This window comes from Myotis yumanensis, unplaced genomic scaffold (assembly GCF_028538775.1).
Source record: "Myotis yumanensis isolate MYYU_CA2020_CCGP unplaced genomic scaffold, mMyoYum1.0.hap1 SCAF_5, whole genome shotgun sequence".
Classification (NCBI taxonomy): domain Eukaryota; kingdom Metazoa; phylum Chordata; class Mammalia; order Chiroptera; family Vespertilionidae; genus Myotis; species Myotis yumanensis.
In genome coordinates this window covers 30,494,600-30,517,900 of record NW_027223756.1, presented here as the reverse complement: position 1 = coordinate 30,517,900, position 23,301 = coordinate 30,494,600, and the positions used below count along the sequence as shown (strand labels likewise).

The 23,301-nt window shown below is 41.8% G+C and overlaps 1 protein-coding gene across 2 annotated transcripts in view; it reads left to right on the top strand.

Moving 5' to 3' along the window:
• Positions 1 to 21,029, top strand: part of KDM3B (lysine demethylase 3B) — a 61,600-nt gene extending 40,571 nt beyond the window's left edge. For both annotated transcript variants that reach the window (XM_070414900.1, XM_070414899.1), the window contains 15 exons: positions 1,864 to 2,078; positions 2,840 to 2,992; positions 5,136 to 5,243; positions 6,078 to 6,205; positions 7,455 to 7,728; positions 8,456 to 8,712; positions 11,084 to 11,350; positions 12,367 to 12,538; positions 12,967 to 13,057; positions 13,191 to 13,321; positions 14,883 to 15,002; positions 16,449 to 16,588; positions 16,847 to 17,023; positions 17,654 to 17,788; positions 19,611 to 21,029. In XM_070414900.1, the coding sequence (XP_070271001.1) occupies positions 1,864 to 2,078; positions 2,840 to 2,992; positions 5,136 to 5,243; positions 6,078 to 6,205; positions 7,455 to 7,728; positions 8,456 to 8,712; positions 11,084 to 11,350; positions 12,367 to 12,538; positions 12,967 to 13,057; positions 13,191 to 13,321; positions 14,883 to 15,002; positions 16,449 to 16,588; positions 16,847 to 17,023; positions 17,654 to 17,788; positions 19,611 to 19,691 (2,449 nt within the window). In that variant the 3' untranslated portion in view covers positions 19,692 to 21,029. The remainder of the gene's footprint in view (positions 1 to 1,863; positions 2,079 to 2,839; positions 2,993 to 5,135; positions 5,244 to 6,077; positions 6,206 to 7,454; positions 7,729 to 8,455; positions 8,713 to 11,083; positions 11,351 to 12,366; positions 12,539 to 12,966; positions 13,058 to 13,190; positions 13,322 to 14,882; positions 15,003 to 16,448; positions 16,589 to 16,846; positions 17,024 to 17,653; positions 17,789 to 19,610) is intronic.
• Positions 21,030 to 23,301: the final 2,272 nt, after the last annotated feature.

The window sequence follows — 23,301 nt, the reverse complement described above, 5'->3', positions numbered from 1 at the left end:
GTTTGGTATGGGGAGGTAGCAGTAGAGGTGATAAGAAGTGATTGGATTAAGGATATGTTTTGAAGATAGAGCCCACTTTAATTTGGGCATGTTATATTTGAGATGCCTATAGATTTCCAAATGGAATTGCTCAAAGAGCAGCTGGATAGACAATGCTGGAGCTGAGAGAAGAGGTCCAGGAGATAAAAATTTGGATGTCACCAAGTATTTAAAACTATGAGTCTAATTGAGATCACTTAAGGAATGTAGTTAGAGAAGGGAGGAGTTTAAGGACAGTTCTAGAGCTTCCCAACATTTAGAGATGGGAAAAATGAGGAACTGGTAGAAGAGGCTGAGAAAGACAGCCAGTGAGATATTCTAGAAGACAGCTGAAGAAAGTATTTCCAGGAAAGAATAATGAACTGTGGCAAATGCTGCTGATTGGGTCAGGTAAGATAAGGACTGGACTGTGACCATAGGATTTAACAAGGGGTAATGACCTTTTCAAAAACAGTTTTGGTAGATTGCTGAGGGAATGCTTGATGGGAGTGGATTAAGAGAAAATAAAAGGGAAAAGAACTAGAACTGGTGACAACCAGTATAGACAACTCTTTCAAGAAACTGCTCTAGCAAGCAAATAAATGGAAGATAGTTTGGGATCAAAAGGACTTTTGAGATGTAAAATGTTAGAATATTTTTGAGATAGCAAGTTTCAAATACAGTGATTCAGGAGAGAGGAAAATAGATAATTTAAAAGAGAACTTGTGGAGAGATGTCTGAAAGATGATAGGATGTAGAGCAATAGGCGGAGCAATTGGTCTTCACTGGGACCTAGTTCATTCATAGTAGCAGAAGATCAGATGGAGTACATGGGTCCAGTTGCAGGAAGGTGTGGTGGTAAGAGTTTGTTGGAGTTCTCTTCTGGCTCCTTGTATTTTCTCAGTGGAATGCTTAGCAAGGTCCTCATGGGGAAAATAACATTGGAGATTTGAAAGAAGATACGAAACAGGCATCTGGGATGTGACTGCCAGGCAATATGAAGGACTCACTTAATTTGGGTAGACATGAATTTAAAGGGTGATAGCATGGCTCTGTGTTTTCCTCTGGTTACATTTAATGGTGGGGGTATAGATGGTAGGACAAGTAGGCATTTCTTTTTTAAAGAACCTAGGCCAGCCGAAACCGGTTTGGCTCAGTGGATAGAGCGTCGGCCTGCGGACTGAAAGGTCCCAGGTTTGATTCCGGTCAAGGGCATGTACCTGGGTTGCGGGCACATCCCCAGTGGGAGATGTGCAGGAGGCAGCTGATCGATGTTTCTCTCTCATCGATGTTTCTAACTCTCTATCTCTCTCCCTTCCTCTCTGTAAAAAATCAATAAAATATATTTTTAAAAAATAAATAAAAAAATAAAAATAAAGAACCTAGGCCTAGTAAGTATTAACAAAATTTATTATTAGTGCCCCGACTGGTTTGGCTCAGTGGATAGAGCGTCGGCCTGCAGACTGAAGGGTCCCAGGTTCGATTCTAGTCAAGGCCATGTACCTTGGTTGCGGGCACATCCCCAGTAGGGGAGGGGTGTGCAGGAGGCAGCTGATCAATGTTTCTCTCTATTCGATGTTTCTAACTCTCTATCCCTCTCCCTTCTTCTCTGTAAAAAATTAATAAAATATATTTTAAATATATATATATATATTTTTAAAGGTATAAAAAAATTATTAGTGCAGAGAATACATACTACATTGATCAAATGTGATGAAAATTCTTAACTCAGTCTAATTCCTGTTAAGTCTTATTTAATTTCTTTTAGGTCCTAGGATTTTAGGTATGTGTTAGTTTGCATGGCTGCTGCTATTTACTATGTATTTGTCTACCTTTTTGCCTCAGGCTGATCTTCACTCGAAAGGGGGTACTCCGTGTGGAGGGGTTTCTGAGTCCCCAGCAAAGTGACCCTGATGCCATGAACCTGTGGATTCCCTCTTCCTCCCTAGCAGAAGGGATAGACCTAGAAACCTCAAAATACATCTTGGCCAATGTTGGGGACCAGTTCTGTCAGCTTGTGATGTCCGAGAAGGAGGCCATGATGATGGTAGAGCCACACCGTAAGGCACCATCTTTCTCGTTGAAACTTTCATTATATTTTGCTTAAGGGAAGGAGTGGAAGGAGTGACAGATGGCATGTTCTATAGATGAATTAAGACTGATAAGACTTCACTGTAGCAAACTATATAACTTGAGGCCCTAACAATATCCGGCAGACCTCATTCTTTTAGTCTTTGAAAGTTGACAAACCAAAAACTCCTTGCCTGCTTGCCTTTTTCATTTTTGTAGCAGAGCTTCCATAATAAGTATTTTGATCTCTACTTGGGTTTGGTTCACTCTGAATGCTTTCAACTTGCTTTGAACCCACTTGTATTAGTAAATGATATTCTATGGTATGTGAATAGATGAAGTTTTAAGGGATGCTATGTTTTACACTGGAACCCACATTATTCAAACATATAAGGTATTCCCATGCCTGTGAGATACTGGATTCTATATCTAGGCCAAGGTAAATTGTACTATGAAATTATTCCCTACATTTCAAGAGAAGAATCCTCTTATTTCAAACTATTCCAAATTGAAAATTTTATAGTATCTTAAGTAACAACATGTAACATTTATTCTCTGTTGGCACTTGTTCAGAAATATTAGAAATTCCATGTATTTTGTTTCTCTTACAATTATAGAAAGACACACTTCATAAATCTTTGAGCTTTATTGCTGGACAAAATGACCTGAGTAGAAATCAGTGTATCTAGGGTCTTTTGCTGTTGTTTAGTGCATCTAATGCCAACAATATTTCTCTTCCTCCTCCCACCAGAGAAAGTGGCATGGAAGCGTGCAGTGCGTGGTGTACGGGAAATGTGTGATGTGTGTGAAACAACTCTCTTCAACATTCACTGGGTTTGTCGCAAATGTGGATTTGGGGTCTGCCTTGACTGTTACAGGCTCAGGAAAAGCCGTCCACGCAGTGGTAAGCAAATACTGTCCTTTTCAGTTCAACAGGTAACTTGTCAATGGAGATATAGCACTTGGAAATTGAAGCAGGAAATTGAATGGGTTTATGTGCCCTTTTTATTTATTTACTAGAGGCCTGATGCACGAAATTCGCCACTGCGGCGGCCACCTCTGCCTTGGCCCCCGCCTACTGCGGCTTTGTCAGGAAGGATGTCTGGTCTAATTCGCATATTACGCTTTTATTATTATGATTTTCTTATATGTATATTTTTATTGATTTCAGAGAGGAAGGGAGTGGGAGAGATAGAAAGATCAATGATGAGAGAGAATCATTGATCAGCTGCTTCTTACACACACACACACACACACACACATTCCACCCTACCCCCACTCCCACCCCCAGGGATCAAGCCGTAACCTGGGCATGTGCCCTGACCAGAAATCGAACTGTGACCTTCTTATTCATACATAGGTTGATGCTCAATCACTGAGCCACGCCAGGCTAAAAATACATATATTTTAAAAATAGACTATAAGTACTATATTTTGTGTTATAAAATAAATCTTAATAAATTTAAGGTGATTCATATAGAGCAGTGATGGCGAACCTTTTGAGCTTGGCGTGTCAGCATTTTGAAAAGCCCTAACTTAACTCTGGTGCCGTGTCACATATAGAAATTTTTTGATATTTGCAACCATAGTAAAACAAAGATTTATATTTTTGATATTTATTTTATATATTTAAATGCCATTTAACAAAGAATAATCAACCAAAAAAATGAGTTCACATGTCACCTCTGACACGCATGTCATAGGTTCGCCATCACTGATATAGAGGATGTTTTTTTACCACAAAAGAATAAATTAGAAACAGAAACCTATCTGGAAAAATCAAATATTTATAAAGTAAACACTTCTGGGGTTTTTTTGGTTCATTTGTTTTTAAATTATTTTATTGATTTGAGAGAGAGAGAGAAAAGCATCATTGTGAAAGAAATATCAATTGGTTGCCTCCTGTACACACACCCCTACCGGAGACCGAATAGCAACCTGGGCATGTGCCCTGACCAGGAATCGAACCGATGACCTTTCAGTACATGGTCAATGCTCAACCAACTGAGCAACACTGGCCAGGGCAACAACACACTTCTAAATATCCAGTGGATCAGAGGTAAAAAATCACAAGAGAAATGAGAAGGTATTTTGAAATAAATAAGGTTTAAACACAGTGGATCAACATTTGTGGAATACAATTAAAGCAGTACTTAGAGGGGAATTTAAAGCACTGAACACCTATATTAGAAAAAAAGCGGTATTTCAAACAGCTAAACTTCTGCTTGAGAAAACTAGTAAAAAAAAAAAGTGAGAAGATACACTTTACCAATATTAGGAATGATACGACATTACTATAGATCATTATACTGAAACATTTGACAACTTAAATATAATGGACAAATTTCATGAAAGACACAAACTGTCAAAATTCCTCAAGAAGAAATATAACCTTATGTTAAGAAATTGAATTTGTAGTTTAGAAAATCTCCCAACAAAGAAAACTTTAGGCCCAAAGTTATATCAAACATTTAAGGAGGAAATAATACCAATTCTACACAAACTCAGAAAATAGAAGGAAATGCTTAGGAACTCATTTATGAAGGCAGCATTACACTGATATCAAAACCAGATGAAGACATAGCATCCCACTTCTAGGTATTTATAAAAGAAATTAAAACATGTCCAGAGAAAGACTTGTACCTGAATATTTATAGCAGCTTTATTCATAATAGCCAAAATTTGTAAACAATTTAAATGTCCACCAGCTAATGAATGGGTAAACAAAATATGGTACATTCATACCCTGGAATTCCACTCAGCCACAGAAAGGAATGAATTACTGATACATGCAACAATATGGATGAATTTCAAGATCATGATGCTAAATAAAAGAAACCCAATACAAATGACTACATACTGTATGCTTCCAATTATATGAAATTCTAGAAAAAAGCAAAACTTTAGTGTAAGAAAGTTGATCATTGGTGGCCAAGGGTTGAGAAAGGGGTATTGACTGCAAAAGGCTCCAAGGGAACTTTAGGAAGGGAGATGGAAATGTGCTATTTCTTGTGACCTCATAAGTGAAGGCATTTTATTTACTTCAGAAACAGAAGAGATGGGTGATGAAGAGGTTTTCTCCTGGTTGAAATGTGCAAAGGGGCAGTCCCATGAGCCAGAGAATCTAATGCCCACACAGATTATCCCTGGCACAGGTAAGGAAATTCCTGTTTTAGATTTGGTGTGTGGAAGGGGGTGGGGGGGTGTTTAAAGTTGGTGAAATAGTTTATGTCAGCCTTATATTTTTTTGCCTCACCAGATTTCTCCAAGGATTTGCATCTTTAGAGAGGTGTTAGATTGTCTGCAGCCACTGCACACATTTTGCTTCACCTTTCTGGTTGGGGAGGTTGATTACTTTTCCACATATCATTTTACATTTTTATGGTTGGCAGGACCAAAACAGAAAAATCCAGTCCCATGCTGTCAGAAAGACCTTTGGTTTTAGGCTTTTAAAAATCCAGCTGAAGCTAATCAAACTGAAGAAGGCATTTTAACAGTAGGAGAACTGGTCATGTTTACTTCACTGATCCCCCTGGACAGTCTGTTCCAGCTTGCACACTTCCACTAAAACACATGCAATAAAGGTGGCGAGTCTGCAAAACTCCGCCTATATTTTTCTTCACAAAAGAAAGCTGGGGCTGGGGGGCACCCTTGCACCCTGTATACCCAGTGCTTCTAAGCAGAAGGGCTCCCTGAGTGCAGTGGAGGATGCCTGCTCCCTTCTGGTCCAAGCATTAGTTAAAGGCTTGTGTCAAGTTTACATTGGTCTTTTTTGTTTTTTCTCCCCACTTTTGCTAGTGTTGTTTTTGTTTGTGGTTTTTTGGGGGGCTTTTTTCTTGTTTTTTAGGTATAACAAAATACATAAATTTCTTGTGTACATTTCAAAATGTTTACATGCTCTTTAACATTGAGGGAGATAATTTAAGTAAAGTCTTTAGCACAACAACTGAACATATGGGAATTCTAATGTTATTGTGTCACTTTTCCAGCTCTTTATAATATTGGAGATATGGTACATGCTGCCCGGGGCAAATGGGGAATTAAAGCAAACTGCCCTTGTATTAGTCGGCAAAACAAATCTGTGTTGAGACCTGCTGTCACCAATGGGATGTCACAGGTAAAGTGGTGTGTGTGGGTATAACTGAGTGAAACTTTAATAAGAGTTATTCAAGAGATTTTAATTCCCTCTGACTGGTACAAGTTTCTCTTGATTCATCTTTAAAGCCAATTCACATTTTAGTTGATAAATAATACAAAGAGATTCTTTGTATCTTGTCAAGATTTATACCTCAGGGTCCAGTGTAGGTGAAGAGTATTGAAAAGGTTACTAGGAATACAGTCCTCTCTGTGTGCATGGATCCTGTCCTTGTCATGTTAGGTACAAAGGACAGAGATAGGAAGATTGGCCTGCTGAGCTGGGATCATTCTACCCTGAAAGCAATCCCAGCCCCCAAAGAGAGTCTGGTTTTCTCATTGCTGTCAGAGGTAGAGGTCATTCCTATTTGTGACTATTTTGAACAAGAGGCTGGGTGGTGTCTGTATGTATGTGTGTTTAATTATTATTTTTTAAACTATATTTATATTGATTTCAGAGAGGAAGGGAGAGGGAGAAAGAGATAGAAACATCAATGATGAGAGAGACTCATTGATCTGCTGCCTCCTAAAGCCCCCTACTGGGGATTGAGCCCACAACAGTGGGCATGTGCCCTGACTGGGAATCAAACGTTGATGTCCTGGTTCATGGGTCAACACTCAACCACTGAACCATGCAGGCTGGGTTTTTTTGTGTGTGGGGTGTGTGTGTGTGTGTGTGTGTTTAAACATACATATACACAACTAACTGCTTACATTTGGAGGCCCTTCCAGGAATGGTACTATTAACACCTAGTCAATAAGAGGCACAGGGATTAATGCTGAGGGACCTCAACATATATTTTCAGTAGAATTGCCATATTAAAGCATATCATATGGAAGGTTCAATAATTTAATAATAAACATTTATTGAGTTATGTGTGCCAGAAAATAAGCTAAGCTCTTTGCATATACTATCTCATTTAATCTTCAAAATAGCTCTATGAGGTCAAATTATGATCACCAATTTGCCATTGCCAGATTTGAGCTTTAGACATGATAAACAAAACCCTGTTTTATTTTCAAGCCCTTTTCACTGCTCTTTCCACAGAACCTAGCTAATTTCTGTCACATCATATGACTCAATAAGTATATATTGAATGAATGAATGAACAGTTTATGGGATAGTTTCAGATTGTTTTCCCTGACTTAGAGTCCTCTAAATAGACCTATGTAGCCATTACTTTTGCTCCACAAGGACAGCACTCTAACGATGTTGGCCTTCTGTGTTTTAGCTTCCTAGTATAAACCCTAGTGCCTCTTCTGGAAGTGAAACTACCTTCTCAGGTGGAGGAGGAACTGCAGCAGTAACAACTCCAGAGCCCGATCCCAAAGCCGACAGCACTGACATCAGAGCTGATGAGCCTCCAAAAGCAGACAGTTTGGCATCAAACAGCAATAGTGAGCTAAAAGCCATCAGGCCCCTTTGTCCTGACACAGCCCCACCCTCCTCTGCCCTGCACTGGTTGGCGGATTTGGCAACTCAGAAAGCTAAAGAAGAAACAAAAGGTGAGATGAACAGAAGCCTCTGCCCTGCCTGTGGGTGGAACACTTGAGTTATTCTTGGATTCTTCAAACTCACACATTACCATCCACATTTATGAAACATGCCACTTGCTTTCTCTGGCTGATCGCATAAAACAAGGGAATCTCATGTGACTTTTTCTAAAAGTGGAGCTTTTAAAAAAAGGCACATGCCTGGTCTCTACCCCAGACCTCTTTTAGACAAAATTGATGCAAGATTTTTAATAAGCTTCCCAAATGGCTCTGTTATGCAGCCAGGGCTGAGGGCTAAACAGTTTTCAATGGGCACAAGAATTACCTGGGGAATCATTAAAAATGCAGATTCCGTGTGCCCCACCAGAACTATTAAATGAGGATAAGACCAAGAATCTCCATTTTTAACAAGCACTCAAGGTGATTCCCCACTTCAAGTGATCTGGAGACCCACTGAAAGAAACACTGTCTTAGAAAGTGGGGGAAATGAAAGGTGGATGGGAACAAAAGAAGTTAGAAATCCAGATCTGGAAAAGAAAGGAAGAAGTAGGAGAGCTTCTCCTTGGCCATGAACCCTACCATAGTTACAGCTCATCAGGCTTGGCCCAGACAAACCATACATAGTCTGGGGCAGGGAAGAGGAAGTCTTTCCTCCTACCCACTTGGCTGATTTTTAGGAGTCATTTGTCTGCTGAGTGTTCTTGTTGTGCTAATGCTATTCCCGGTTATGTTCTTACAGAAGCAGGGTCCCTGAGGTCGGTGCTCAGTAAAGAGTCTCATTCACCCTTTGGGCTGGACTCGTTCAACTCCACTGCAAAGGTCTCTCCGTTGACTCCAAAGCTTTTTAACAGTCTGTTACTGGGTCCCACTGCCTCCAACAACAAAACCGAAGGCTCTAGCCTTCGAGACCTCCTTCACTCCGGTCCCGGAAAGCTTCCTCAAACCCCCTTGGACACAGGCATACCCTTCCCCCCGGTCTTCTCTACATCCTCAGCAGTAAGTGTCCTCTCTACAACTCTAGCTGTTGCTGCTTTTCCATGAGAGAACCATCAGAAATCTGATTACTGGGTTAGAGGGTATGTGGGTGACTTGTGTTCGCTACATTGTCCAGCCAACAATCTTTCTTCACATAAAGTTTGGGATCCTTTTAAGTAGTGAACCTTTTGTGCCATGTTAGGAAGTCAGTAGAAATGAGACATTGAAATTATCTAACATGCGTAGAAGCTACTTTGTTTTCTTGACAGGCATTAATTTTTTTTTTTTTTAGCTAGGCAGTACATTGGTATTGTATTCTCTTGGATATCTAACAGATGCCTCAAACCTAACACTTCTTTTTAGTATATGTGCTGCCGAAGCGAGCACAAACCTAACACTTCTTAAGACCACACTTCTGATCTACCTGTAAGCCTGCTTGCTTCTCCTTTAGTTTTTCTCTCTTGGTCAGTTGGATCTCCATTCTCCAATTTTGCTGTCATTTGGGACTCCCCTCTCTCACATTTCATAACTAGTCTGTCAGCAGATCCTTTCCGTTTGATCTTCAAAATGTATAGAGTCCACTCATTTCTCATCGGGTCCGTTGCTTTCCCTTTGGTCTGAGCCAGCATCCTCTTGAGTGCATTTTTGCAGTGAATTCCGTATTCAGGCCGTCTTTATTGTTTCCCTTTTCACTCTGCAGTCTATTTTACACAGCAGCTAGGTAATCCTTTTAAAATACAGGTCAAGCCCTAGCCGGTTTGGCTCAGTGGATAGTGTCAGCCTGCAGACTGAAAGGTCCCAGCTTCAATTCTGGTCAAGGGCACATGCTCAGGTTGCAGGCTCGATCCCCAGTAGGTGCCATGCAGGAGGCAGCCGGTCAATGATTCTCTCTCATCATTGATGTTTCTCTCTCTCTGAAAACAATAAAAATATATATTAAATATAGGTCAAATCATGTCACCTCTGCCTAAAATCCTTTATGGACTTCCTGTTTCTCTCATAAGCAGCGTCCTTTCAGTGGACTTTAAGGCTTCACACCATCTGTATGTCTTCTCCTCACTTCTCTGACTTCAACTACCACTCTCCCTCTTGTTCACCTTCTTCTGGCCATGCACAACAACTTCTTGCTGTTCCTTGAACATGGTCCAGCATGCACCTCTTCAGAGCCCTTTCTTTCTCGGGTGACCACATGGCTTGCTTCATCAACTTCTCCTCCTCCCTCCCAAAATGTCACCTTCTCAGTAAGACTTCTTAGATCACCTTTTAAAAAGTCCACCCCACTCCCATCCTCCACTCATATCTGTTTTTTTCTACACTTACTATTTTTACCATAGCACTTAATTGCCATCTGACTTACTATATGTTTTATTTATTGTCTGATCGCCTCTCCTTAAAGGCATTTTTTATTGTTTTATTCACCACTATATCCCTAGTGCCACAGTGTTTGATACATAGTAGGTGTTTAGTAAGCATTTACTGAACAAGTGAATTCACAAGGTACACAATTTTAGAGGTACAGTGAAAAATCTCCTTCCCTGGTGTCTCCCAGCCACATGTTTTTCATGAGTGTCCTTTCAGGGACATTATCATGTGTACATAGCCTTTTCCCCTCTTTTTACACAAATGTTCTACACAGTATTTTTTTGTTTCCAGTTTATATATCTTGAAGATCACTTCAAACTTAGTACATAAACATGTTTCTCATTCTATTTTATGATTAATAGCTGAAATTTGATGAACTGTGGGTGGTTGAACCTTGTACAGTGTGGGTTATTTGTCTCTTTTGGATAAATGACTTTAAAGAAATTACTTTGGCGCTTTTTTTTTTTTTTTTTATACTTGCTCTTAGCTCCCCCTCCCCCTTCCAGTTTTTATTTTTAAATTTTCTCAGGATGTTTTATGATTACATGTAGTCTATAGAGATAATGATTAGTAACACTTCAGATATAGCAGGCATAGGATTATTAAGTTTATTAAAGCCCAATTATTTTGTGTATCCCTTGGGCATTGTAGGCACAAAATTGATAACTCTCAAAGTAAATTATCTTTTTCACTCATTTACAGTATTTTGTGATCCCCCTGGTCTACATGCATATGCTTAATACAAAGTAAGGGCTGAATGCAAGGATATTTCTTAGGTATCAAATCTCTTGAGGCACAGGGGATCTTTCTATACTTTTCTTTCATTACATGAAGCAAATATGAAGGAAAGGGAAATTTAAGATACTGACTTCATAGGTTTCCTCCTCCAATTATAAAAGACATTTTAACTTTATGAAATCTAATCAAGTAGGTAGAACTCCTTCTTATGAATACAACTGTTAGATAAATTTGTGAATGCTCTTTTCATGCTGCCTCAGTCAAACTTACCTGATGGATTTGTGTCTGGCAGGGAGCGAAGAACAAGGCCAGTCTACCCAACTTCCTTGACCACATCATTGCCTCAGTGGTAGAAAATAAGAAAACCTCAGATGCTGCAAAGCGGGCCTGCAACTTGACTGATACCCAAAAGGAGGTGAAGGAGATGGTGATGGGGTTAAATGTGCTGGACCCCCATACCTCTCACTCCTGGCTCTGTGATGGGAGGCTTCTCTGTCTCCATGACCCCAGCAACAAAAACAATTGGAAGATCTTCCGAGAGTGTTGGAAGCAAGGCCAGGTAAGCAAGAATAAGCAGTTCCCTGTGCTGCCTGTCTGCCACAGCTACCAGGAAAGTTGCAAATCTCTCTGAGCTATAAGTAAGTTCATTATAGACAGTCTTGCTACTTCGAGTTTTCTTGGATTTTTAAAAATTAAAGATTCCTGAGAATACATTATGGATTCTTTTATTTCTAAGCTGTAGAGCTCTGTTCTTAATAGGGCAGTTGAAATTCCTGTTAGGTGGTGAGCTAGCATTGATGACACCTTTAAGGGGAAATCCTTAAGTGTGATGTGTGGGGTGAGACCAAGGTGGGTGGAAGTCGGTGGTACTTTTTCTAGGTAAATATTTTAAGGCCATACAAGTTTTTGTGATAGTGTGATAACACTGCCTTATTTATTTACTTACTTACTTACTAGAGGCCAGGTGCACAACATTTGTGCACAGGTAGGGTCCCTAGGCCTGGCCGGCAATCAGGGCTGATCAGGGCCTTCCTTTGTTCTGCGCCATCCCCTGGTGGTCAGCGCATGTCATAGCGAGCTGTCGAACTCCCAATGGGTCAGACTTCCGAGGGGACACTTTGCATATTATCCTTTTATTATAAAAGGCTTTTTTGTTTTGTTTTTTGTTTTGTTTTGTTTTTGTAACACTGCCTAATTTTTATACTTTAGAAGCTGCTTGAGGAAGAGAAAGGTTATGGAATTGTCTGCATTTTTTTTTTTTCATTCTCACTGTGAAGAAGTATTCTAAAAGCTGCATTTGTCAGCTTTTGTCCTCTCACCTCAAAATAGTGATAGATACCAGGGCAACAGAAGTGATTTCCATGGCACATTTCCAGGCGTGAGAGTGAAGTATAATGGAGTAGGAGTAGTTTCCATTTGCTGTAGGTGACAGGTTGAAATCCATAGATTCTGAAACTGGGAAGGAACAATAAATCATCATGGACAAGAAAAGTTGGCCCCCAGGAAACCTTTCTATTTCATTCCTTAGCCCTGAGCTCAAAATATTTCCTAAGTGGGATATTTTTCTTTCCACAGCCAGTGCTGGTTTCAGGGGTACATAAAAAGCTCAAGTCTGAACTCTGGAAGCCAGAAGCCTTTAGCCAAGAATTTGGAGACCAGGATGTGGACTTGGTGAACTGCAGGAACTGTGCTATAATTTCCGATGTGAAAGTTCGGGATTTCTGGGATGGCTTCGAGATCATATGTAGTAAGTAGCTCTTATATCTAGTTCAGTAGTGGCAAACTGGGAAGTAAGCATCTCTGTGTTCAGTTATGCCCACGGAATAGCAACGTATAGCCTCTTGGCAGGAGGAACATTTTTGCCTGGTGCTAACCAGGTAGCTAGCTTGGCAATCGCATGACTCCCAGAGCTCATCTGAGCTTAAGCATGTGATCCACAGTGAGTGGAGCACACTTTCGCCCTAAGTAAGGGAGATAGAATTCCTCTGAGGTGGAAAATTATAGGGTGTACTAAAGCAGTGGTTGAGAAAAACAGCCCATCTAGTCCATTATGGAAGTTGACAAGTCTGAAAATAAGAGCTTAGTCTTCTTTTAGTCTCCTAAATTTTGTAGTCCCTGGAAAATCAGGCAACAGCCAACCCAGCAGATGTTTGTGAGAGTGTTTCTGTCTTCCAGAACGATTAAGGTCAGAAGATGGACAGCCAATGGTGCTCAAACTCAAGGACTGGCCTCCTGGGGAAGATTTTCGGGACATGATGCCAACAAGGTTAGTGAATTACAGTGGGTCATCTTGAGAGATTTTCCCTTGCTGAAGCCATCACAAAGTCATTACAGAAAAATGAACTTTGCCTTTTTTGCCCGGTTAACAAATTAAGTCATCTTCCCGGCTTTTTTTGTAGGTTTGAAGATCTGATGGAGAACCTTCCTCTACCAGAATATACCAAACGAGATGGCAGACTCAATCTGGCCTCTAGGCTACCCAGCTACTTTGTAAGGCCTGATCTGGGCCCCAAGATGTACAATGCCTATGGTATGAGAGTGAGGCCATATTGCTCTTTTTGGACATTATTATTCCCATTTCACCTATAAAGGGAGAATAGAGATGATAGCGGGCAATGTCAGGTGCTAGAGAAGTTAATAGGATGGTTTTGAATATGTTTGCTTTCGTCATACTAGTTTGCGTAATATCCATATGGGTCCAGTCAGAAGCTTGTATGGCTGTGGTAGTTAGAAAGTATCCTCTCAAAAAAATTCTATCCAGCCCAGCCGGGTGTGGCTCAGCGGTAGAGCGTCGACCTAGGAACCAAGAGGTCACTGGTTCGATTCCCGGTCAGGGCATATGCCCAGGTTGTGGGCTCGATCTCCAGTTGGGGACATGCAGGAGGCATCCGGTCAGTGATTCTCTCTCATCACTGATGTTTCTATCTCTTCCTCCCTCTCCCTTCCTCTCTGAAATAAATAAAAATATATTTTAAAAAAAAATTCTATCCAAGGAGACATGATACTTGGTTTTTAAGAGACTTGATAAAATAACAGTGAAGAAGTCTGAGTACCATGCTACCCAACCAGCTCTTTGTGAAGTCTCAATAATGTCCTAAATCACTGTGAAAAACGAGCTATATGTGTTTATTTTATTTATTTATTTTTTTAATCTTCATCCGAGGATATTTTTACATTGATTTTTAGAGAAAGGGAAAGTCAGAGAGAAATATTGATATGAGAGAAACACATCGATTGGTTGCCTCCTGCACGAGCCCCGACCAGGGCTCTGGGCCAGGGAGGAGCCTGCAACCGATGTACGTGCCCTTGATCATATTTGAACCTGGGACCCTTTGGTCCGCAGGCCGACACTCTGTCCACTGAGCCAAACCAGCTAGGGCCAAGCTATATTTGATATATGTCCTAATGCCTATATCTGTTTTGCTTCTGAAGAAGAAATCATTTTTGCCCTGGTTAGAGTGGCTCAGTTGGTGGGGCATCATCCTGTGCACAGAAAGGTTGCCAGTTCAACTCCTGGTCAGGGCACATGCCCAAGTTGTGGGCTGGATTCCCCAGTGGGAGCATGCAGGAAGCAGCCGATTGATGCTTTGCTCCCACATCAATGTTTCCCTCTCTCCCTCCCTCCCTCCCTTTCCTTTCCTATCTCTAAAAATCAATTTAAAAATCTTTAAAAAAGAAAAAGAAAGAAGTGATAATTTTTGTCCTGGCCAGTGTGGCTGAAGTTCGTTGGAGCATCCTCCCATGCACCAAAGGGTCGCAGGTTTAGTCCTCAGTCGGGGCACATATGGGAGGCAACCTATCAATGTTTCTCTCCCTTTCTCTCTCCCTCTCTCTCCCTCTTCTAGAAAATGAAAAGGTCATTTTTTGAGGGGTGAAATTGGTTCAGTGGCCAAAGCTAGTGAAACAGTAATATCAACCAAGCTAGAAATCAGTCTTAAAATGCTAGAAAAGAGATGAAAGTCATAAACAAGATATTCTTCATTCTTCCAGTGTTACTCAATTAAAAGTATCTTTGAGTATGCTTTCACTTGCAGGGTCTATATGGATTCTTCAAAATGCTCTCTTTTACCTTGCACATCTTTTGCCTTCAGGCTTGATAACAGCGGAAGATAGAAGAGTTGGCACAACAAATCTTCACTTGGATGTGTCTGATGCAGTTAACGTGATGGTGTATGTTGGGATCCCCATCGGGGAGGGTGCTCATGATGAAGGTACGATTTCTAGAATCCACTGCTTCAGGATGGTGAGGCATGGCCTTGGGAATAGAATTGGGTTTCTTCCCCTCATTCAGGGCCAGTGGCTTTTTCTTTTATTTATTTTTTAATTTTATTGATTTCAGAGAGGAAGGGAGAGAGAGACAGAAACATCAGTGATGAGAGCGAATCATTGATCGGTTGCCTCCTGCACACCCCACATTGGGGATCGAGCCTGCAACCCAAGCATGTGCCCTGCCCGGAATCAAACCATCACCTCCTGGTTCATAGGTCAACACTCTCAACCACTGAGCCATGCCAGCCAGGCAGTGGCTTTTTCTTAAATTTCTGCCAAGCCTAATATGGTGCCCAGGGGATGTTTTTAGACAAAGGGAGGTTTTAGCAGAGAAGAGGCTCCTTGCGTATCTGACCAGTCTCCTTCTGGGAGAATGTGTAGCACCACAAAGAGGAATGAGGAAGGAACGGCAAACCAGCCTACTTGGTCATCAGCCAGATCAGCTGTGAATGACAGATGATGAAGACAGGTTACTTGCACAGAATGAAGCATAAAAGTGTATTTTACTGCAGTTACACTCTCTGCTATCTCAGTATAAGATTAATAGGTGTTAATTATGGAAGTTTTAGGAAACAGGCAATTTTAAAGAAGAAAATAAGTAACTCAAAATCTCAAGGTTCAGGGATAATCAGTATCATTACTTTGGTATATGTCCTGCCATAGATTTGCTTTTGATGCTGCACATCTACAGATCCTTCCACTGTGTTGTCCTTTGAGAGGTTGTAATATATAAGCATTAGAAGCCAGCCCTCTTAACTTTCCAGAGAAGCTTTATGCTTCATGACGTTAAACCCATAGAATCCATAGCATTTAGAAGAGGTCTTGAGAAAGTACAGAGTTCATCTACTTGCAGCAGGAACTAACCTGCAGTTTGAACATGAGATATGATTACACAGTTTGAATAAGGGGTATGTTTTAAAGGTCCCTATCCGGTTTGGCTCAGTGGATAGAGCATCGGCCTGCGGACTAAAGGATCCCAGGTTCGATTACAGTCAAGGGCACATGCTCAGATTGTGGGCTCAATCCCCAGTAGGAAGCATGCAGGAGGCAGCCAATCGATGATTCTCTCTCATCATTGATGTTTTTATCTCTCTCTCCCCCTCCTTTCCTCTCTAAAATCAATAAAAATATTTTTTTTTAAATGTTTTAAAGAAAAGCTATGCCTCCAAAAAATGCTGAGTCTCTGTGAAGTAAGAAAGATTAAGATTGCTCCTCCTGTGTTTAGGAAGCTTAGACCTATATGACTTTTGATTCTTTGATTCTACCTTGTATTATTCCAGAGACATAAGAATAGTGGAGACTAAACTTGTTTGAATTAGACATTTTGCTTCACTCAGAGGTGCTAAAATGGCTGGTTACATTGAAAAGTGGCATTTTGCTCTTTTCAGAAGTACTCAAGACAATTGACGAGGGAGATGCTGATGAGGTGACAAAGCAGAGGATTCACGATGGAAAGGAGAAGCCCGGTGCTTTGTGGCACATCTATGCAGCCAAGGATGCAGAAAAGATCCGGGAGCTGCTCCGAAAGGTGAGGTGGGCACCCAGTTCACAGATTAAAGATTGGGGGATGCAGAGACAGCCTGCCTAGGGTTTTTCATGTGGGGCCCCTGGAATTACAGACCTGTACCTCTTGTCAAAATGCCCCAAAGGCCTGAATCTACACCTAGAGGATGTTGTTTAGAATAAAGCTTTGGCCCACGAGGGACACTGCTGCAACAAGTTGGATTATAAACACTGTTCATAATTTATTGATTTTTCCATCTTTGTGTTTTGGTCATGGCTTCAGGTTGGAGAAGAGCAAGGCCAAGAGAATCCCCCTGATCATGACCCAATTCATGACCAAAGTTGGTACCTGGACCAGACCCTCCGTAAGCGACTCTATGAAGAGTATGGCGTGCAAGGCTGGGCCATTGTTCAGTTCCTGGGAGATGCCGTCTTCATACCTGCTGGAGCCCCACACCAGGTGGGTTCCATTTTCGGGAGTTGGGCCTCACAGTCCCATGAGCTTCCTTATTTCTTTCTTATTAATCTGACAATAACTATAAATGGCTGGATTAGATAGATTGCTCTTAAACTACAACTTATGTTTGGTTTTTAATTTTCTTCTATGTAATTTTAAATGCTCATTTAGAGTTTTTTAAACAACGGAGACTATTAAAGAAAAAGTGAAAGTCTCAGCTTTATTGATTTCAGAGGGGGAGAAAGAGATAGAAACGGCAGTGATGAGAAAGAATCATTGTTTGGCTGCCTCCTGCATGTCCCCACGGTTCAGAATTGAACCGTGACCTCCTGGTTCATAGGTAGACGCTCAACCACTGAGCCATGCTAGTCGGGCTCCCATACCCCTTTTTGATCCTGCCTTCCTCCGAGGTAGCCTACTGTTAATAGTTTGGTATATATTTTTCTAGATACTTTTTTATGCATATACTAATGTTTTATTTATAAATTTATACTTGCAGTTTTTCCATAAGTGTTCTTTATAAAAATGAAATTATTATAAGTATTTCTAAAGTTTTTTTTAACTATATAATTTTGCATGTGTTACTAAATTTCTAATATCTGATATTTTCCTTCTGTACTTTTCCCCTCCCAGGTGCACAATCTATACAGTTGCATAAAAGTAGCAGAAGATTTTGTATCTCCAGAACACGTAAAGCACTGTTTCCGCCTAACGCAGGAATTCAGGCATCTCTCTAACACTCATACAAATCATGAGGATAAACTGCAGGTAAATAGCTCCTCCTTTACTTCTCATCTCTTACTCGATTACATACACAGGAGACACATTCTGTTTTCTGAGGATATTCTCTGGGAGGTAAAACTGTGGAGAGATGATAAAGGGAACTATGTCTGGGGGTATGGAGTCCTCCCCCAAGGAAGTATTTAATCAGTCCTCTTCAGATTTGGTTTTAGAGAATACTCATGTTTTAACCTAATCATTTTCAGTGTAACAGTCTTCTATTTCTCTGCCCCTGGAATATAGAATGTTTCGGTGTTAACTGCGACTAGATGGACTTCCCCAGTCAGTGAGAAAAGCACTGTGAGAGTTTGTTCTGAGAATGTTTCTGAGAAGGGATATTTCTCTGGAGTGGCTTCTCAGAGCAAATTTCTGTGCAGACTCCGTTCCTTAGAGCTCTGCTAATGACTGCAGTCCATGGCCCTAAAAGGAGTGGGGACTGTTCTCCCCTTGTAGATCTAAGCCAGACAATCAGATTCGGTTTTCCTCTGCACCTAAAGTGGATTAGAACTTTAAGGGCAGAATTTCATTGTTCATACATTTGGGTGCTTTAGTAGCACATAAGAAGAAAGAAGCAAGATTGCCTGAGCAGAGCTTCAGCAGTCTGAGTACACACTCCAGCCTCTCACTTATGGCTCGTTTTCCTCCATCAGCCTGTGGCTCAGGTGCTTCTTCTTTGGTCAGTGACCAGTGAAGTTGGAGATATTTCTTGGTTGTTGGTATTTTCAGTCACCTTATTCCTTTTTCAAAATTATAAACCATTTCAACCCTCAAGTTCTTATACAAAGTATAATCATATTGATAGATAGATAACATTGACATTATAGACATAGTGCAAATATTCAGGCATACATATTTCAGACCCCACCGCCATTAGGTTTCAACTTCTACCAGGTTACCTCCAGCACTTCCCATCCTCTGCTTTATATTTTCTGTGGTATTTTTTTTTTACCACCTAATATTGTATTTTATCTGTTGGTTTCTATCCCTACTAGAATGTAAGCTATTTAAACTCTATGAAGGCAGGGATTTTACCATTTTATTCACTGCTTTTCCCTAGCACAATATTAGTTGTATAGTAGGTACTCAGTAAATATTTGTTGAATTATTACAAAAAATTTAGTAGAGAGTAGCACAAGGGGGCTTGTGTGCCCATCACACAGCTTAAGAAATAAAACATATATATGTATACATATATACAACATAAACATGGTTGAAGTCTCCATTCCATCTCACCACTTGCCTTCCTCAGAATAATCACCATCTTGGTTTAAAACTATCTTTAGGTTATTCACTTTATTTCAGTAACTCTTACTCTTTCTTCTTACCTCATTTTAGACAAATCAGAAAATACATATAAGCACAAAAGGAAAAAATACCAAATAATCCTACCTGCCCACTTTGTTTGAGTGCATTCTTATTCACTACAGGACCTTAGGCGAGGTTCTTAACCATGGAACCTTGATTTCTTCAGTTTCTCGTCTGTAAGTGGGAGATAACAATAAAATGTACCTCATGGGATTATGGTAAGAATTAAATGAAAGTCCACATAAAGAACTTAGCAGTCGTGCCCAGCACATAGCAAGCATATAGATGGTGGTGATTATGTAGCCTTTCATATGATTTCATCATTCCTTTTTGAATATAGACCTTATGTCCCATGTGACTTTAGGAGGGGTATGGGAAGCACCCAGTCCTGGTTGAGGGGCTTCCTCACTAACCAGTGGGCTTATAGGCAACCTAGAGCACAGGTTTTCATTTGCAGAAGACAACATGGGGCTGCCATGCTCTGACTGCTGTTTGCTCTCTCCAGGTGAAGAACATCATCTATCATGCAGTGAAAGATGCTGTTGGCACCCTCAAGGCTCATGAATCCAAACTGGCAAGGTCTTAGGCGTGGAGAAATTCCAAACTCCCCTGTGAAGCAGGTCTTTCACTCACACAAACAGGGAACGGCAGGGTTCTCTGCTGGAGCAGAGGTGCTTCACTTGGAGCCAGTGTGGTCAGTATTACAAACTCTCCAGCCACTCTTTTCTACGCTGCCTCAACACTGAAGGTTGTTGACGCAGGAAAGCCGCACTGTTCACACACAGTTTCAGACTCCAAGCCGAGGGTGCCACATTCCCATCCTGTGGTCTTTTGGGACTCTGAATTGCCTGAACATCGCTGGGCTTTCCTGAAGTCTTATGATCTGGGATTTGTGGAAACCAGGAATGTGGGCACACCTTTCTTTTTTTTTTTCTCTCGTGCCTAGTTAATTGGGAATGTTTGGAGGTATGGGGAATCACATAACTGTTACACGTAGGGGCTAATTGCTTAAACATGCCTGGTGGAAGCCTGACAGTGTCTCTGCACGTGACCTCTGACACAGCCCATCCCAGGAGACAGGGTGAAGCCATTCCCACAATCTCTCCCGTGAACACTGGAGTCTTGTAGGACCCAGGGAGGACCCACTGCTTTTCCCAGGAGGCTCCAGGATTAGGAAACGTGTGTATTTAGTGAAAAATAGGTTTGTAGTGAAATAGTTACTATTTCATGAAAGTAGATATTTTTAGAATTTTTGAAATACCACAGTTTTTCCTGGATTATGAGGAAAGGCACATTACATTTAGTCTTCCTTTCGATAAAACACTTTGAAGAAATATGATTTTTAGAAATCAACTGCCCATTATAGCACAAAATCAGCCAAAGCAGAATTTAAAAGAATTGGCGTTTTAGGATTCTTTTTGTTTCTCCCCCTCCCATCTCAGTCCTATCTTGAGGGAACAGCCATCTCAGAACATTGTCCTGTCTGAGCTGTGATATGTTCCACACATACACACACTGGTGACTCCAGGAACCATTTCCATCTGTTACCAGCGTTCCCTTGGGACGGACTCCTCATAACAGTTCCAAATTCGAGGGAAAGTGATTTTCCTACATGAGGCTTTTTGTTTTTTGGGTTTTTTGTCCAGAAATATTTTCAGCAAAAACGCAGTGGAGTTTTATTAAGAATTTATTTGAAAATAATGGAATTCATTGGCCCATGGGTACATTGGAAAATGTATCTTCTTTCTGGCTGTACTGTAGTGCCCTGAAGGCTTGTTTATATGTTCACAGGTTTTTTTTTTGTGTTTTTTTTTAAATAAAAGTCATTTACTGTAGAATACCTTTAATTTCACTTTCTGTATTTTAATTTTGTTGAAGGGCTGATTGGGATTTCCATGTTCTTATTAAAAATCTAACAAATCTATTTGGAGTGGACTAAATTCTTCTTGTGCCAGCCATTCTAAAACCAAGACCAGCCTGGCTGTTAAAGCTCAATGGTTGAGCATCAACCTATGAACCAGGAGGTCACGGTTTGATTCCCAGTCAGGACACATGCTTGGGTTTGCGGACTCAATCCCCAGTAGGGGGCATGCAGGTGGCAGCTGATCTGTGATTCTTTCATCATTGATGTTTCTATCTCTCCCTCTCCCTTCCTCTCTGAAATCAATAAAAAAATACCAAAAAATAAAAATAAAAAGCAAGGCCAGGTGGAGGGTGGGGTTGGAAGTGAATGATGATTTGTTTTCAGATCTTCATTACATTACTACATCCAATTATTATCCTTTGCTTCTGAATTTGTTCCTAATTGGGAGAGGGAAGTGCCAGGTCATTGTGGTTTGTGGGCTTAGGGTGAAGGGAAGGGAGCCACATCAGTTAGAGAATGGGAGGAGGAGTAATTTATTATTTTAGAGAAATGGAGTGGGAAGGTGGGGTCCTACCTTCTTGGGGAAGTTTGCCTGGGGTGGGGGCGGGGGGCGGTGAAGGCTCATGGGGACCACCTGATAAGGTTCTGGGCAATCAGTGGGAAGGGGAGGGGTCTTCAAAGCAGGAAGCCGGGCTGCCCACATAGGAAACGTGGCTCTAGACCAGCCGTGGGCAAACTACGGCCCGAGGGCCGAAAATCCGGCCCGTTTGAAATGAATAAAGACCGTACCCTTTTATGTAATAATGTTTACTTTGAATTTATATTAGTTCACACAAACACTCCATGCATGCTTTTGTTCCGGCCCTCCGGTCCAGTTTAAGAACCCACTGTGGCCCTCGAGTCAAAAAGTTTGCCCACCCCTGCTCTAGATCCACCTGGGAATTGGCAGAAGACCCAAAAGGGATTTGTTTTTATCAAGCAGCAGTGAAAACGGCTTGAAGAGTTAGGACAGACTAGTCTCTAATTAGAAAAGGCCTTTTTAAGAGGAAGTTGTAAAGAATAGCAAGAGGGGTCATTAGAGGCCACTTCTCAAGCCTGTTGGAAAACGACTTCCAAAGTGTTTAAGCCTGGAAATACAATTATCAGGGTGGAAATAGATCTCTGTGTGGTTCAAAGATAACGAGTTTGAATAGGACCATAACAAATACAGAGCCCTGAGCATATCCTTTGATCCTGGACAGGCACGGGTTGATGCTCTGATCACCCCGATTTCACCTCCACATCAAGGGTAGATGAATGCAGAAGCTTTGAAATGGTCCGGGAAAGGAAAGCAGCGGGGAGAAGGGGAGTTGTGCAGGTTGGCGCTTTGTTGCTTTGGTGAAAGTCAGAAGGCGGGCTAGGGCTAGCCTACATTCTGGATGTGAAAGTCCAGAATTAGGGCATACACAGCTGCCAGTGCTTGCTGATGGAAGTGAAACTGGATGGAGCTCCGGGATCCACCTCCTACCTAGACCCCAGGCCTTCCAAGAAGGTCTGACTCCCCTCCCCCAGAGCATTCACCTTGAGAGCACAGGGCTCCCCTGCAAAGCTTAGGAACCGACAATGCTAAAAAAGCAGGTCAGATTGGGGGGTGGACAGGTGCAGCTATACCTTAGACTTCAGGAGTTCTTGGGTAGATGTCTTTACAGGGCCTGGGACAGAGGAGGAGGAGGAGGAGGAGGAGGAGGAGGAGGAGGAGGAGGGTTTGCAAGTCATCAGTTGGAAGAAGTAGCCTGGGTTCGTATCTCAAACGCATGACTTGGTGGTTTTGTGACACTTGGCAAATTATTGAACCTCCATAAGCTTCCCATTTCTTTATCTTTGAAATGAGGATAATTACAACCTCTGCCTTAGAGGATGGGCGTGAGGATTCACTGAATTAATGCATGCGAAGCTCTTAGCACAGGGCCTGGCACAATAAGCACTCAAAGCCATGGCTGTTACTCCTCGTGGGATGTTTGAGCCTGAGGCACGATGTGGGCAGGGCAGGGGCGGGCTGGGCTCTCAGGAGGGACCCACCGCGAAGGCCTCTCGGAGGACCTCCACCAGGCTTGGCACCCGAGAAGGCGAGAGCAGAGGGGAAGGCCAGGCTCTGAGGTCAAAGGCGCATGCCCGGGACAGCAGGTGCGGGGGGCGCGCGGCCTCCCCTTTAAGAACCGCCACCGCCCACGGCCCGCCGCTGCGGCAGGGACCTCCCCTTTAACGCAGGGGCTGGTTGCTCCGCGGCCGCCGCGGCTGCTGCTGCTGCTGCTGCTGCTGCTGCTGCTGCTGCTGCGGCTCCTGCTGTCACAGT